The sequence below is a fragment of the Pleurodeles waltl genome, chromosome 9 (genome assembly GCF_031143425.1).
Source record: "Pleurodeles waltl isolate 20211129_DDA chromosome 9, aPleWal1.hap1.20221129, whole genome shotgun sequence".
NCBI lineage: Eukaryota > Metazoa > Chordata > Amphibia > Caudata > Salamandridae > Pleurodeles > Pleurodeles waltl.
In genome coordinates, this window is record NC_090448.1 from 1,146,977,002 (window position 1) to 1,146,993,744 (window position 16,743).

Consider the following 16,743-nt stretch of genomic DNA (forward strand, 5'->3'; position numbering starts at 1 on the left):
ACAAATGGATGTGCCATATCACTGTCAATAGCACCCCAACATTACCAGAGCAGTGTCCACAGCCTTATCCTTTAAGATACTGACTATTTTAATCTTAGCTGCCTCCCTTCCCTTAAAGACACAATCCTTATCGTGGATGAGCGCCTTTATTTTGCCATCGTCTACTCAGGGCCCTGACAAAATGGACAATAAGCCAGCTTGGCATCACAGGAATCCCCGATACCACATCCTCGAAACATCTGCAAACTTGTTAAATGCTCTACATTACTGATAAACTAAGAAAAGTTGAGCATCACCATCTAGAAATGCAAAACGACAAAGGAAATTGCCATACCTTCCTTAACTTTCCATAGTCTATGAGCTCGGGCCGGTGCCTGTGGATGAGGGCGCAGAAGCCAAGGCCATCCTTCCAGCTGTGGGGACACAAGGCAAGCTTGAAGATGAGTGTCACGCATGGACAGAACAGAGACGTTTTACCCTGTTCGAAAGTTGGTGGTTTGGTGCAACACTAGCATGGTGTTGGTGCCCACTTATAATTGTGACATGCAAGTTAGATATTACACTCCTTGGTCAATATTTATAAGAGATACACATGAACACATTTTTACCATTGTAACACTTAGTAACCTTGTAAAAATACTTCTGGTAAACACTGATCAGTCCTAATGGAGGTCACATTTTCGTGATAGGAAGGCCAAAACAATGTTATAGATGTTCTATTACAAATGTTATGACTGTTTCTATTTGTGTCACACATTGTGGCAGTAGGTTTAATGTTAAGGATGACAGACTGAAGGCGGGGACGATAGAGGATTCGTTTTGACCTTGAGATAATCATTTTAAGCCAAGTCCGTCAAGGAGGAAATTTGTTGGATTATATGTGTCAAATAATTTTCTAATAAAGGTGTGCAAAAATGGTTTAAAACAAAATTAATTGATACACATTTTGTAATTATATATTTTTTTTTTCTTTATTCCAACGGTGACACTTTCATAAGTGCAAAATCAAAAATGTTAAATAGTTTATATGTAGTTCTCCAATGAGTAATATCACAACATACAAAGTCACTGGATTGCTTAATGGAGGTATATTTCCAATTGTTAGCGTGCATGTCTTTAATATACCTCACCAAGTCAGACTTGAAAAATGTATTAAGTTCTCATTTTAGGGAAGTATTTTTAAAGTGTTAAATAGTATGTGTTCAATGCATTCAGTTCTGCTTTGATGAAGTGTATTAATGTAGGGATATATGGGTTTTCTTACATGCTTAGAAGTTGCCTTCTGTTACATTTACCCAATTATTCAAACTCAAGAACCCTGCTTGGCTTTGATCTGAACTTTCTTTCCAATGAAGAGAAAAATATTCAAAGGTTCTGCCCATTCCTGCTTCTGACTCCATTTCCTGTGTCTTGATCAACACCTGTCAGAGCCTTTGGATTGCTCGCCGCGCATGGAAGCGCCTGATCCCCTGTGTCAGCGGTGGGGTCTTTTTTTTTTTTTTTTTCCTTAGACGTTCCATAAATTCTTACCCTCTGTGCGTCCGCGGGGGGCTTTAACTGAGCTAATGATGGCCAAACAACATGACTACTTCTTGGGAAGTGCAAAATTAAACACGACAAGAGCATCCTCTCCCGGACACTGCTTAAAGGCCAGTTCACCTGATACACCAAACTTTTTTTTTTTTTTTTTAAAGGTTTTTCATTGGTAGACAGGCATGTTGGGCCTTCCCATACCTTATATGGAAGTTCTGGATGTTCACATTCTTGTAGGGGGCGGTCTTCCTCTGACACCACAAGAGAAGCCCCTCTTTGGCAGATGTTTCTGTAAGGAGAAAGAGGCAGAGAGAATACATCACACACAGTCTCACTCTAATCTAGATTTAAATGACAATTTCAGCATGGGAAATTCAGTCACAAATTCTGGATAGACAGATCTCTATTTTCACAGAGAAAAGCCAGACCCACAAACACAGGGCACCAAAGGTTTCACGGTTTAGCCAAAAAAAAAGAGCTATTCTGGAACAAAGATTGTGGTTGTGATCATCCACCTGACTATGAAACCAAGAAATGCGGAAGTTATGGCATTGGACGCAGTCGGTGCTTGTTACCTGGTATTTAATATTCCCTAAAAGGACTGTGATCATCTTTGCACCATGTTATGCGATCAAGACGGAGCACTTTGTCTCTGCACTTTTGGCGCAGTCACAAGTGGCGACTCAGTTACCCAATAGTTTGCATGATGTAAATATATTACAATTCTTTTTTTCGGTTTACTGCTCATTTTTGCCTGGAAAGCACTCTTATGAAGTCTTTCCATTATCCACCCCATGTACCGTCTACTAATTTGCGTCCACCCACCCAAGCCTATAACTGACCCTACTGCGCTCTTCTGTCTAGAAGTCTTTCAAAACACAGTAAAAAATAAGTTGCCAAGTACTTGAATCTGCGCCTGCAATAGACATTACAAGTGATGGGTGGCCTTCTACTCATTATCCCTCCCATGTACTCGAGGTCTGGGAGGATACATCCAAGGAGAGCAACTCTTCCAAGGAGCCACTCCAAGGATGAGCATCCGTGGCCTTCCTGAATGGTGCATCTTCATCTTTCATATGAACCCTTAACCACCAAGACTAGGGTCTGACGGCAATGGAAAGAAAGCGGTAAAAGGACTGACCTTCTACAGAGATATCTTGGATGGCGAAGCGCAGAATTATGGTCCAGATCATTCCGAGCGTCATCTTAGCGTTGCCATCCACGATTTCTGCAAATGAAGAATGTACAAGCGTTAGCAGGGTGGGTGAGGGCTGTTTAAATTCTACTTGACTATACAAGAGATGCAGCAATTCAACACGATTTTACACATAGTTCCAAGGACACCAGTAAACACTAAAGGAAGTGTGAAGAAGTGAATTTTAGTTTTACAATTTTTTTTTCCTTTCGAAGCAACTGTCTATAAGAACTCTACATTTTCAACAGAGGGAATAACTATTGGGCAGTTGAGATCATGTCTTTCCTGCCACTGCACCTTGAAGAACCACTACAAATACTCCTAAAAGGATTCTGGACTATGTAGTCCCTTAGCTGACCTTCTCAAAGTAAGAAATATTACTGTCCCACTTGTACGTCATTTTGCGTCACAGTACATGGTACCGAGAAGGAATCCAGGGACCTGAACAGAAGAGCAAACAAGCCCACCAGGCATGGATGAACACACATGCATTTGTGAATGTACCCACTTGCTGGCCCTGTACTGCGTGCACATCTATTGTGAAATGTTGCCAAAGAGCTAATGGACTTTTTAAAAACCGTTTTCTTGATATTGTTATTTATAATAGCCTCAAGAAAGCTGTTTCGAAAAGGCTGTTAGACATATTTGCCATCTGTTAATTCAAGCTGATCGCTGATAAAATTAACAAAGGATACTTGGCACGTCTGACTGCTCAGACCCAATTTCTTACAATATATAATAATTGAATTCCATCTTAAAACTCACAGATAGATATTGGACTCAACCATCTGTCGGTATTGGAAGTAGATGGGATCTGGAGAGCATTGGTTACTCAGTGTAAACGACGGCTAGCTGGTGTAAATCCTTAGAACAGTTGCTGGTAAATGGCAAAGAATTGTTGTGTTTGAGTAACCGATTATTTGCCGAGACAAGTTTGAGGAAATATACCACTGATGCATGTAATTGTGTTAGTATTTACTTTAAAAGAATGCACTTGATTACCCGCTTTAATTTTAATACAAGATCATATTTTAAAACAATACTTTACTATAAACTGGAATTGCCTTTTTATATATTTTTATAAACTGATTATAAAGAATGCATTACTGGTAATTCCAAGTGCTAATCCGTCACCCCTTTCTTCACAAAAAGCGAAAGAGAGCAAGTGGCAACTCGTGTTAGGTCTTAACAGTGCTATCTGCGAGGGAAAGTGGACGTACTGTGTGCTCCTGGTGTGAAACCTCAGCAGTGCTGTCTGCTAGGGGACGCGCTGTGTGCTTGCGCCGCTCTGTGTGCTCCCGGTGTCGGCCCTCAGCAGTGCTGTCTACCAGCGGACGCTATGTGTGCTCCTGGTGTGAACCCTCAGCAGTGCTAGCTGCTAGGGGACGCGCTGTGTGCTTGCGCCGCTCTGTGTGCTCCTGGTGTCGGCCCTCAGCAGTGCTGTCTGCCAGGGGACGCTCTGTGCGCTCCTGGTGTGAACCCTCAGCAGTGCTGTCTGCTAGGGGACGCGCTGTGTGCTTGCGCCGCTCTGTGTGCTCCTGGTGTCGGCCCTCAGCAGTGCTGTTTGCCAGGGGACGCGCTGTGTGCTCCCGGTGTCGGCCCTCAGCAGTGCTGTCTGCCAGGGGACGTGCTGTGTGCTTGCGCCGCTCTGTGTGCTCCTGGTGTCGGCCCTCAGCAGTGCTGTCTGCTAGGGGACGCGCTGTGTGCTTGCGCCGCTCTGTGTGCTCCTGGTGTCGGCCCTCAGCAGTGCTGTTTGCCAGGGGACGCGCTGTGTGCTCCCGGTGTCGGCCCTCAGCAGTGCTGTCTGCCAGGGGACGCGCTGTGTGCTTGCGCCGCTCTGTGTGCTCCCGGTGTCGGCCCTCAGCAGTGCTGTCTGCCAGGGGACGTGCTGTGTGCTCCCGGTGTCGGCCCTCAGCAGTGCTGTCTGCCAGGGGACGCGCTGTGTGCTTGCGCCGCTCTGTGTGCTCCTGGTGTGAGCCCTCAGCAGTGCTGTCTGCCAGGGGACGCGCTGTGTGCTCCCGGTGTCGGCCCTCAGCAGTGCTGTCTGCCAGGGGACGCGCTGTGTGCTTGCGCCGCTCTGTGTGCTCCTGGTGTGAGCCCTCAGCAGTGCTGTCTGCTAGGGGACGCGCTGTGTGCTTGCGCCGCTCTGTGTGCTCCCGGTGTCGGCCCTCAGCAGTGCTGTCTGCCAGGGGACGCGCTGTGTGCTTGCGCTGCTCTGTGTGCTCCTGGTGTTGGCCCTCAGCAGTGCTGTCTGCTAGGGGACACGCTGTGTGCTTGCGCCGCTCTGTGTGCTCCTGGTGTGAACCCTCAGCAGTGCTGTCTGCTAGGGGACGCGCTGTGTGCTTGTGCTGTGCTGTGTGCTCTTGGTGTGAGCCCTCAGCAGTGCTGTCTGCCAGGGGACGCGCTGTGTGCTTGCGCCGCTCTGTGTGCTCCTGGTGTGAGCCCTCAGCAGTGCTGTCTGCTAGGGGACGCGCTGTGTGCTTGCGCCGCTCTGTGTGCTCCCGGTGTCGGCCCTCAGCAGTGCTGTCTGCCAGGGGATGCGCTGTGTGCTTGCGCCGCTCTGTGTGCTCCTGGTGTGAGCCCTCAGCAGTGCTGTCTGCTAGGGGACGCGCTGTGTGCTTGCGCCGCTCTGTGTGCTCCGGGTGTCGGCCCTCAGCAGTGCTGTCTGCCAGGGGACACGCTGTGTGCTTGCGCCGCTCTGTGTGCTCCCGGTGTCGGCCCTCAGCAGTGCTGTCTGCCAGGGGACGCGCTGTGTGCTTGCGCCGCTCTGTGTGCTCCCGGTGTCGGCCCTCAGCAGTGCTGTCTGCCAGGGGACGCGCTGTGTGCTCCCGGTGTCGGCCCTCAGCAGTGCTGTCTGCCAGGGGACGCGCTGTGTGCTTGCGCTGCTCTGTGTGCTCCTGGTGTGAGCCCTCAACAGTGCTGTATGCTAAGGGACATGCTATGTTGCGCCCGGTGTTGGCCCTCAGCAGTGCTGACTGCTAGTGCACAGGTTTTCTACTTACACTGCACTGTGTGCTGCTCATGGTGTCAGACCCAGTGCTGTCTGCTGGGGCAAGTGACTGAACAAGAGGGGTAATAAGGCCACTCATCTCTAGGGAGGTGCTAAGGACTCGAGGGTAACAGTTTTCTTCACACAGAGTGAAGACTGGGGGAAGAAGTCCCTTTTAGATGCTCCACAGTTTCGGTGGCACACATGAACTCAGTGATTTGCACAAGATCACACAAAGCCATCAAATAATATGAGATGAGATCTCTGGTCATTAAGACATGTTTCCTCATAATCAGTTCTGTCAGCAGATCTTGGCTCCTGGAAGCAGGACAGGCGCATGTGTCAGCTCCCCTCGTCCCACTAAAGCCCTGACACGCCGGCTGTCCGATCCATCCTGGGAGCCAGTTAATGGACGGGCTTTAATAGCCCAGTCATTTGCAGAGACCACAATGGAAACTCGTGAGCTTCAATTATTCAGTATTTATAGAATTTAGCCAACACCAGCCGTAACATCACTGGCGCTGGAATAATTCACTAATTACACAAGTCATTAAGAAATCAATACTGTTATGGACACATTGTGAAGGATGATTCAATTGAACGTAAGTGGATATATATTATATATATAGTCACTTTAAAAGAAAGAAAGGTTACAGGGACGTTATACCTAGGCTCACATTTTAAACATACCAAACCGTGGAAATTCACCAGCTATAGTTACAATTATCTGAAGTAAGTCTAACTCACAACCCTCACCATGCACAGTTTTTCATCAAAAATGTTACTGCAAATATTAGATTTATATTAGCAATGATGTTAAAGATGTCATGAGTGCTGTAATCCGTGGGGTAATTAGCAGTGCATGGCGAGGGCCCGAGTTATATAGTTACCTTAGGGCACAAGTTATAGTTACATGAGATAACCAACTATAGCTGGTGAATTTCTATCGTTTAGCACGTTTAAAATGCAAGCCTAACTATAGCGGCCCTGTAACCTTTGGGTTTTTAAGTGAATTTCTATGCGGTTCTTAAAATTCTACTTCCTAGCTACAACGTCCCTGTTAACTTATTGTTTTCACGTAATTTCTATTTTTTTTTTTTTTTTAACGTATAGTAATTTTCATTACTATACTTTAATCCAACCACTGCCGCACACAGACTTTGGCTGTGCGTGGCGACGGTTGGCCACAGTGAGTGGAAGCATGAGGGTGTCAGTGGGTCTGTGAGTGGGTGTGTGAGTGAGTGCTTGAGGGTCTGAGTGGGTCTGTGAGTGGGTGCATGAGGGTCTGACTCGGGCTGCGAGTGGGTGCATGAGGGTCTGACTGGGGCTGCGAGTGGGTGCAGGAGGGTCTGACTGGGGCTGCGAGTGGGTGCAGGAGGGTCTGACTGGGGCTGCGAGTGGGTGCAGGAGGGTCTGACTGGGGCTGCGAGTGGGTGCAGGAGGGTCTGACTGGGGCTGCGAGTGGGTGCAGGAGGGTCTGACTGGGGCTGCGAGTGGGTGCAGGAGGGTCTGACTGGGGCTGCGAGTGGGTGCAGGAGGGTCTGACTGGGGCTGCGAGTGGGTGCAGGAGGGTCTGACTGGGGCTGCGAGTGGGTGCAGGAGGGTCTGACTGGGGCTGCGAGTGGGTGCAGGAGGGTCTGACTGGGGCTGCGAGTGGGTGCAGGAGGGTCTGACTGGGGCTGCGAGTGGGTGCAGGAGGGTCTGACTGGGGCTGCGAGTGGGTGCAGGAGGGTCTGACTGGGGCTGCGAGTGGGTGCAGGAGGGTCTGACTGGGGCTGCGAGTGGGTGCAGGAGGGTCTGACTGGGGCTGCGAGTGGGTGCAGGAGGGTCTGACTGGGGCTGCGAGTGGGTGCAGGAGGGTCTGACTGGGGCTGCGAGTGGGTGCCTGAGGGTCTGACTGGGGCTGCGAGTGGGTGCCTGAGGGTCTGACTGGGGCTGCGAGTGGGTGCCTGAGGGTCTGACTGGGGCTGCGAGTGGGTGCCTGAGGGTCTGACTGGGGCTGCGAGTGGGTGCCTGAGTGTAGGAAGTTGGCTCTGTATGCACTATTTCAAAGTAAGGAATAGTATGCACAGAGTCCAAGGGTTCCCCTTAGAGGTAAGATAGTGGCAAAAAGAGATAATACTAATGCTCTATTTTGTGGTAGTGTGGTCGAGCAGTAGGCTTATCAAAGGAGTAGTGTTAAGCATTTGTTGTACATACACACAGGCAATAAATGAGGAACACACACTCAGAGACAATTCCAGGCCAATAGGTTTTTGTATAGAAAAATATATTTTCTTAGTTTATTTTAAGAACCACAGGTTCAAATTTTACATGTAATACTTCAAATGAAAGGTATTGCAGGTAGGTACGTTAGGAACTTTGAATAATCAAAATAGCATACACAATTTTCATATAAATCACATATAGCTATTTTAAAACTAGACAGTGCAATTTTCAACAGTTCCTGGGGGGAGTAAGAGTTTGTTAGTGTTTGCAGGTAAGTAAACCACCTACGGGGTTCAGGTTTGGGTCCAAGGTAGCCCACCGTTGGGGGTTCAGAGCAACCCCAAAGTTACCACACCAGCAGCTCAGGGCCGGTCAGGTGCAGAGGTCAAAGTGGTGCCCAAAAAGCATAGGCTTCAATGGAGAAGGGGGTGCCCCGGTTCCAGTCTGCCAGCAGGTAAGTACCCGCGTCTTCGGAGGGCAGACCACGGGGGTTTTGTAGGGCACCGGGGGGGGGGGGACAAGTCCACACAGAAAGTACACCCTCAGCAGCGCGGGGGCGGCCGGGTGCAGTGTGCAAACACGCGTCAGGTTTGTAATTGAAATCAATGGGAGACCAAGGGGTCTCTTCAGCGATGCAGGCAGGCAAGGGGGGGGCTCCTCGGGGTAGCCACCACCTGGGCAAGGGAGAGGGCCTCCTGGGGGGTCACTCCTGCACTGGAGTCCGGATCCTTCAAGTCGTGGGGGCTGCGGTGCAGAGTCTTTACCAGGCGCCCGGATCTGAGGAGCAGGCAGTCGCGGTCAGGGGGAGCCTCGGGATTCCCTCTGCAGGCGTCGCTGGGGGGGCAACTCTGGCTACTCACGGTCTTGCAGTCGCCGGGGAGTCCTCCCTGAAGTGATTGTTCTCCACAAGTCGAGCCGGGGGCGTCGGGTGCAGAGTAGCAAGTCTCACGCTTCCGGCAGGAAACGCAAGTTGTTTTAAAGTTGCTCCTTTGAAACAAAGTTGCAGTCTTGGATGAACAGAGCCGCTGTCCTAGGAGGACTGCCCTGCTCTAAAAGGACCAAGAGCTCCTGAGACTTCAGAGGTCGCTGGTCCCTGTGGAAAGCATCGCTGGAGCAGTGTCTTTAGAAGTGGGGAGACAGGCCGGTAGAGCTGGGGCCAAAGCAGTTGGTGTCTCCGTCTTCTCTGCAGGGTTTTTCAGCTTAGCAGTCCTCTTCTTCTTAGGTTGCAGGAATCTGAGTTCCTAGGTTCTAGGGAGCCCTTAAATACTAAATTTAAGGGTGTGTTTAGGTCTGGGGGGTTAGTAGCCAATAGCTACTAGCCCTGAGGGTGGGTACACCCTCTTTGTGCCTCCTCCCAAGGGGAGGGGGTCACATTCCTATCCCTATTGGGGGAATCCTCCATCTGCAAGATGGAGGATTTCTAAAAGTCAGAGTCACCTCAGCTCAGGTCACCTTAGGGGCTGTCCTGACTGGCCAGTGACGACTCCTTGTTTTTCTCATCATCTCCTCCGGCCTTGCCGCCAAAAGTGGGGCCTTGGCCGGAGGAGGCGGGCAACTCCACTAGCTGGAGTGCCCTGTGGTGCTGTAACAAAGGGGGTGAGCCTTTGAGGCTCACCGCCAGGTGTTACAGTTCCTGCAGGGGGAGGTGTGTAGCACCTCCACCCAGTACAGGCTTTGTTACTAGCCACAGAGGGACAAAGGCACTCTTCCCCATGTGGCCAGCAACATGTCTCGAGTGTGGCAGGCTGCTAAAACCAGTCAGCCTACACGGGTAGTAGGTTAAGGTTTCAGGGGGCACCTCTAAGGTGCCCTCTGGGGTGTATGTTACAATAAAATGTACACTGGCATCAGTGTGCATTTATTGTGCTGAGAATTTGATACCAAACTTCCCAGTTTTCAGTGTAGCCATTATGGTGCTGTGGAGTTCGTGTTTGACAGACTCCCTGACCATATACTCTTATGGCTACCCTGCGCTTACGATGTCTAAGGCATTGCTTAGACACTGTAGGGGCACAGTGCTCATGCACTGGTGCCCTCACCTATGGTATAGTGCACCCTGCCTTAGGGCTGTAAGGCCTGCTAGAGGGGTGACTTCTCTATACTGCATAGGCAGTGTGAGGTTGGCATGGCACCCTGAGGGGAGTACCATGTCGACTTACTCGTTTTGTCCTCACTAGCACACACAAGCTGGCATAAGATATGCTGCAGCCCTTAGAGACCTTCCCTGGCATCAGGGCCCTTGGTACCAGGGGTACCAGTTACAAGGGACTTACCTGGATGCCAGGGTGTGCCAATTGTGAAAACAAAAGTACAGGTTAGGGAAAGAACACTGGTGCTGGGGCCTGGTTAGCAGGCCTCAGCACACTTTCAAATCAAAACTTAGCATCAGCAAAGGCAAAAAGTCAGGGGTAACCATGCCAAGGAGGCATTTCCTTACACTGAGGGTCTGACTGGGGCTGCGAGTGGGTGCCTGTGGGTCTGACTGGAGCTGCGAGTAAGTGCCTGTGGGTCTGACTGGAGCTGCGAGTAAGTGCCTGTGGGTCTGACTGGAGCTGCGAGTAAGTGCCTGTGGGTCTGACTGGAGCTGCGAGTAAGTGCCTGTGGGTCTGACTGGAGCTGCGAGTAAGTGCCTGTGGGTCTGACTGGAGCTGCGAGTAAGTGCCTGTGGGTCTGACTGGAGCTGCGAGTAAGTGCCTGTGGGTCTGACTGAGGCTGTGACTGGGTGCATACGTGTGTGAGTGGGACTGAGAGTGGGTGTGTCAGTCTGAGTGGGACTGAGTGGGTGTGTCAGTCTGAGTGGGACAGAGAGAGAGCGAGTGTGTGTGTGTGTGTGTGTGTCTAACTGGGGCTATAAGTGGGGTTTGAGTGTCTGAGTCGGTCTATGAGTGTGTGTGAGACAGTATGTGTTTAAATATATATTTTATTATTTAATCTGCAGAGTTCGAGACTCTGTAACAACATCACAAGGGGAGCCAATCTGAGCACTGCGAAGGAGTCGGGGATCCATGATCATCAAAAAAAAAAAAAAAGGCGTTAATCTTTTTTAACTCATAATTCATCCCTCACTAATCCATATTATTCCCATGGGGTCAGAGTACCTCTACTCTGCCCCCTTCTAACCATTTCTCAACAAAAAAAATCCAACCCCAAGGACCACTGTCAGTCGATAAAATGGCAGCCACAACTTTCTGAACAGCTGGTACCCTGCGGTTCACTGATTTGCGGTGGTCCACGTCAGATGCGTGACCGACCTGCGTCCCTATTTATACAATTTTTTTTCTGCGTTAATTACCAAAAAAGTACTGAACAGATTCATACACAAAAAGGTTGCTTTCTGGACCAGGACCTACCTTACTGCCAAATTTGGTGTAATTCCATCCAGTAATTTTGGCACTATTACTGTTCAAAATCCCTATGGAAAAATGAATGGGGAAAAAGCGTTCTGGGCCCCCCTCCTTTTTCTCGCCACCAAAACCCCCCCTGGGATCACCCCGACACTTTCCAGACAGCAGCTGATGTGACTGGCAAAAAGTTTTTGAAATTTCTGTGAAGATTGTTTAACTTAAACGGCTACAGGCTTCCAGGGAGGTGGGAGGGTGCATGTGAATCTGCAGCGGAACATGCCACGAACAGATGTACACTCGATAAGTGACATTTTCCGTTCGGTGGCATGTGTAGCTGCAGATACACATGCTGTGCATAGACTACAAAGCAGTTTGTCCTCCCATAAAAGCGGTGGTCAGACTGTAGGAGTTGAATTTGTTTGAAATAATGTTCTGAGTACAGCTTGACCTACTGTGGCTTGCTGTGTTGCTAAAACATCTACACAATAGAGTTTAGTAAATGTACGTGGTGTTGACCAAGTAGCTGCCTTACATATTTTAGCCATTGGTATGTTTCCTAAAAAGGCCATTGTAGCACCTTTTTTTCTTGCAGAATGTGCTTTAGGAGCAACTAAAAGTTGTCTTTTAGCTTTAAGGTAACATGTTTGGATGCATTTTACTATCCATTGTGCTAAACCTTGTTTTGAAATGGGGTTACCAGTATGAGGTTTTTGAAAAGCTACGAATAGCTGTTTAGTTTTCCTGAAAGGTTTTGTTCTATCTATGTAGTACATTAGAGCTCTTTTAATGTCTAATGTATGTAGAGCTCTTTCTGCCACAGAATCTGGCTGTGGGAAGAAGACTGGTAGTTCCACTGTTTGATTGATATGAAAAGGTGATATTACTTTAGGAAGAAATTTAGGGTTAGTTCGTAGTACGACTTTATGCTTGTGCACTTGTATGAACGGTTCCTCAATAGTGAAAGCTTGAATTCTGCTAACTCTTCGCAATGATGTAATTGCGACTAGGAAGGCAACCTTCCATGTTAAGAATTGTATTTGATACGAGAGCATAGGTTCAAATGGTGGGCCCATAAGTCATGTAAGCACTATGTATAGGTTCCACGAAGGAACTGGAGGTGTTCTGGGTGGAATTAGGAGTTTTAAGCCTTCCATGAAGGCTTTGATAACAGGAACTCTAAATAGAGAGCTGTGCTGTACATTTTGCAAATATGGGAAACTGCAGTGAGATGTATTTTTATGGAAGAGAATGCTAAATTTGATTTTTGTAAATAGCATACAATATCTTGTATTCACGCTGAAAAAGGGGCAATTTGTTTAGATTGACAGTAATATACAAATCTTTTCCATTTGTTCGCATAGCACTGTCTAGTAGTGGGTTTTCTTGCTTGCTTAATTACTCGCATACATTCTGTTGGAAGTTGTAAATACCCAAATTCTATGACCTCAGGAGCCAAATCGCCAGATTGAGTTTGTTGGGGTTGGGGTGCCTGATCAGCCCTTTGTTTTGTGTTAACAGGTCTGGTCTGTTTGGGAGTTTGGAATGTGGTACTACTGACAGGTCTAATAGTGTTGTGTACCACGGTTGACGTGCCCACGTTGGCACTATGAGTATCAGATTGAGCGTGTTTTGACGCAATTTGTTGACTAGAAATGGAATGAGTGGGAGAGGGGGAAAAGCGTAAGCAAGTATCCCTGACCAACTGATCCATAGAGCATTGCCCTTGGATAGGGGACGTGGGTATCTGGATGCGAAGTTTTGGCATTTTGCGTTTTTGCTGGTGGTGAACAGATCTATGTCTGGTGTTCGCCATTGTTGAAAGTATTTTCGAAGTACTTGAGGGTGAATATCCCACTTGTGTGTCTGTTGATGATTTCTGCTGAGAACATCAGCTAATTGGTTGTGTATCCCTGGAATGTATTGTGCTACCAGGTGAATTTGGTTGTGTATTGCCCATTTCCAAATCTTTTGAGTTAGGAGGGAGAGTTGGGACAAATGTGTCCCTCCCGGTTTGTTTAGGTAATTCATGGGCGTCATGTTGTCTGTTTTGATCAGGACATTTTTGTGAATGAGAGGCTGAAAAGCTTTGAGTGCTAGGAAGACAGCTAACAGCTCTAAATGATTTATATGTAGCTGTTTGTGTTGGGCATCCCATTGTCCTTGGATGTTGTGATTGTTGAGGTGAGCTCCCCAGCCAATCATTGACGCATCTGTTGTAACTATGGTCTGAGGCACAGGATCTTGAAACGGCCGCCCTTTGTTTAGATTTGTGGAATTCCACCACTGAAGTAACATGTATGTTTGGCCGTCTATCAACAATAGATCTTGCAGTTGACCCTGTGCTTGTGACCATTGTTGTGCAAGGCACTGTTGCAAGGGCCGCATGTTTAGTCTTGCATGTGGAACAACTGCAATACATGATGCCATCATCCCTAAAAAAATTAGGACAAATTTGACAGTGTACTGTTGATTTGTTTGTATTTGTGCTATTATATTCTGGAATGCTTGTATTCTTTGCTTATTTGGACTTGCAATCGCTTTTTGAGTATTTAGTATTGCCCCTAAATACTGTTGTATTTGCGCAGGCTGTAGTTGTGACTTTTGGTAGTTTATTGAGAACCCTAGCGTGTGCAGGATTTGTATTACATAATGCGCATGGTTCTGACACTGCGTATGACTGTTTGATTTTATCAGCCAATCGTCTAGGTATGGAAAGACACGTATGTGTTGTCTTCTTAGGTAGGCTGCGACTACCGCTAGGCACTTTGTGAATACCCTTGGAGCTGTTGTTATTCCAAAGGGTAACACTTTGAACTGATAGTGCTCTCCTTGAATGACAAACCTGAGATATTTTCTGTGCGCAGGATGGATGGGTATGTGAAAATACGCATCTTTGAGGTCTAATGTTGCCATGAAATCGTGTTGCTGAAGTAGTGGGATAACATCCTGTAGTGTTACCATATGAAAGTGTTCTGACAGGATGTAAAGATTGAGGGTTCTGAGAACTAATATTGGCCTCAGGGTGCCACCCTTTTTGGGAATGAGGAAATACAGTGAGTAAACTCCCATCCCTACTTGATTTTGTGGCACGGCTTCTATTGCTTGTTTGAGTAATAGAGATTTGACTTCTTATTGTAACAGAGTGTTTTGGTCTGTGGATAGCCTGTGTGGTTTTGGTGGAATGTTTGGTGGCGTTTGTATCAATTCTAGGCAATAGCCATTGCGGATAATTGATAATACCCAGTTGTCAGTGGTAATGTTTAGCCAATTGTTGTGGAACTTTTGCAGTCTTCCTCCCACAGGGGAGGTGTGGATTAGAAAGGAATGGCACAAGTCACTATTTACTTTGTTGTGAGGCTTGTTTTGGTGTTTGATATTTTCCCCTGCCTCTGGGGTACTGGCCTCTATAAGTGCTTTTGAAACCACCTTGTTGGTATTGAGGTTGGTAGGCCGGCTTTGGCTGTGATATGGATGCCTCTGCAGTTTGGGCTCTAAATCCACCTCTAAACTGGAGGTTGCGAAAGGATCCCCTGTCTTGTGTGGTGTATAGTGCACTCATAGCTTTTGCGTGTCTGAATCCTTTCACATTTTTTCTATAGCAGTGTCGACCTCTGGGCCGAAAAGCTGTTTCTTGTTGAATGGCACAGTCAACAATGCCTGTTGGATTTCAGGTTTGAATCCTGAGGACCTAAGCCATGCATGTCTCCTTATGGTTACAGCAGTGTTGATGCTTCTGGCCGCAATATCTGCTGAGTCGAGGGCAGACCTGATCTGATTTTTAGTGATGGCTTGGCCTTCCTCCACTATCTGCTGTGCCCTCTTTTGCTGTTCTTTGGGGAGATGCTGGATTATATATTTCATCTTGTCCCAATGGACCCTGTCCTATCTAGCCAACATCGCCTTTGAGTTGGCTGTTCTCCATTGATTGGCTGCCTGGGATGCCACACTCTTCCCTGCAGCATCAGGCTTCCTAATTTCTTTGTCTGGTGGGGATGCATCACCTGACGAGTGAGAGTTTGCCCTCTTCCTGGCAGCGCTTACCACTGAGTCTGGAGGTAGTTGCTGGGTAATATAGACAGGATCAGAAGGAGGTGTCTTATATTTCTTCTCTACTCTAGGGGTAATCCTTCTTGCCTTTACAGGCTTGCTAAATATTTGGTCAGCATGTTTTAGCATGCCGGGGAGCATAGGGAGCGACTGATATGTTGCATGCGTGGAGGAGAGTGTATTCAATAAGAAATCATCCTCTAATAGATCAGTGTGCATGGTGACATTATGATATGTTGCCGCCCTAGCTATCACTTGAGTGCAGCCTGTACTATCCTCTGGTGGTGAAGGCTTAGAGGGATATCAATCTGGGATATTGTCCGGAATGGGGTCTGGATCATAAAGATCCCAAGGATCCACCCTGTCCTGCTGCGAATCAAATGAGTGTGATGGCGACTGCATTTGTGTAGGACTAGTAGGAGGAGAGATATGTAGATGTGGAGAGTGAGGAGGAGAAGAAAATTGAGGAGGTGGAGGTCTCGCTTTTGGCACTTTCGCTGGCGGCTGTGTAGCGTCCAATTCCTCCTGAAATGCTAATTTCCTCTTTGGTTTTGGAGGAGGTGCAGTTAAAGTTCTGCCAGTTTCTTTATGGATATGAATCCTGGTTTGCCTTTCATCCATTACTTCCATGATTGGTTGCATTTGTGAGTCCTCCTCAGTAGATTCATGGCTTTCTCTAAGTGTTTTTGAAAATCCATGCTCCTCAGTATAACTAGGTCTTTTTTCGGCTCTGAAGCTGGCTTCTTCGGTATCGAAAAAGATGGGGTTAAGGATGGCCTCGACTCTGAAAAGGATTTTCAAGATTTGGACTCAGAACAGCAGTGTTTGCTCGGTTCAGAGACGGAGCTTCGGCTCGAGTCCGATGGCTTTGCAGGGGTGGCCTTCTTCGGTGCCGAGCTGGCCGGTTGGTCACTGAGCGTTTTTTTCGGGTCGAGCCCTGGCCTTCCGGAAGTGGCATACCAAAGGCATTATGTTTGGGCTTAGATGGTACTCACATGCTGTCCTGCCGTGACCGGTCTGACTTCCTCAGAATCCTGGTCTGCATGATCTCTTCCTCTTCGATGTCCCCCCGAGATGTTCAGAGCTTTCTGACGCCATCTCGAGCCTCCGTACTCTTCTGTCCCGGAGTGTCTTTTTCGACCGAAAGGATCTGCAGGCCTCGCAATTTTCTTCCTGATGGTCGGGGGAAAGGCAGAGATTACAGACGAGGTGTTGGTCTGTATAGGGGAATTTAGCGTGGCACCGAGGACAGAATCGGAATAGAGTCCCATCCATGAGGCTTCCAGGCAGTTGGCCCGAACAGGCCCGAGTTGGGCAAGCGCCCCAAAGGGCGAGTAGATAGGTTTGTTCCGACGGTACCAAAGTTTTCCGAATCGAACTATCGGAGCGAAAGGAAACACGTCTGAACCCGATGGCGGAAAGAAAAC

General features: G+C 48.0%; 1 protein-coding gene across 3 annotated transcripts in view; it reads right to left on the reverse strand.

The window, feature by feature from the left end:
- The window catches only part of ACTN1 (actinin alpha 1), a 223,456-nt gene that overhangs the window by 73,057 nt on the left and 133,656 nt on the right, over positions 1-16,743 (reverse strand). For all 3 annotated transcript variants that reach the window (XM_069208968.1, XM_069208967.1, XM_069208969.1), the window contains exons 4-6: positions 2,675-2,761; positions 1,735-1,822; positions 335-413 (exon numbers count right to left, since the gene is read on the reverse strand). In XM_069208968.1, coding sequence (XP_069065069.1) covers positions 335-413; positions 1,735-1,822; positions 2,675-2,761 — 254 coding nt within the window. The remainder of the gene's footprint in view (positions 1-334; positions 414-1,734; positions 1,823-2,674; positions 2,762-16,743) is intronic.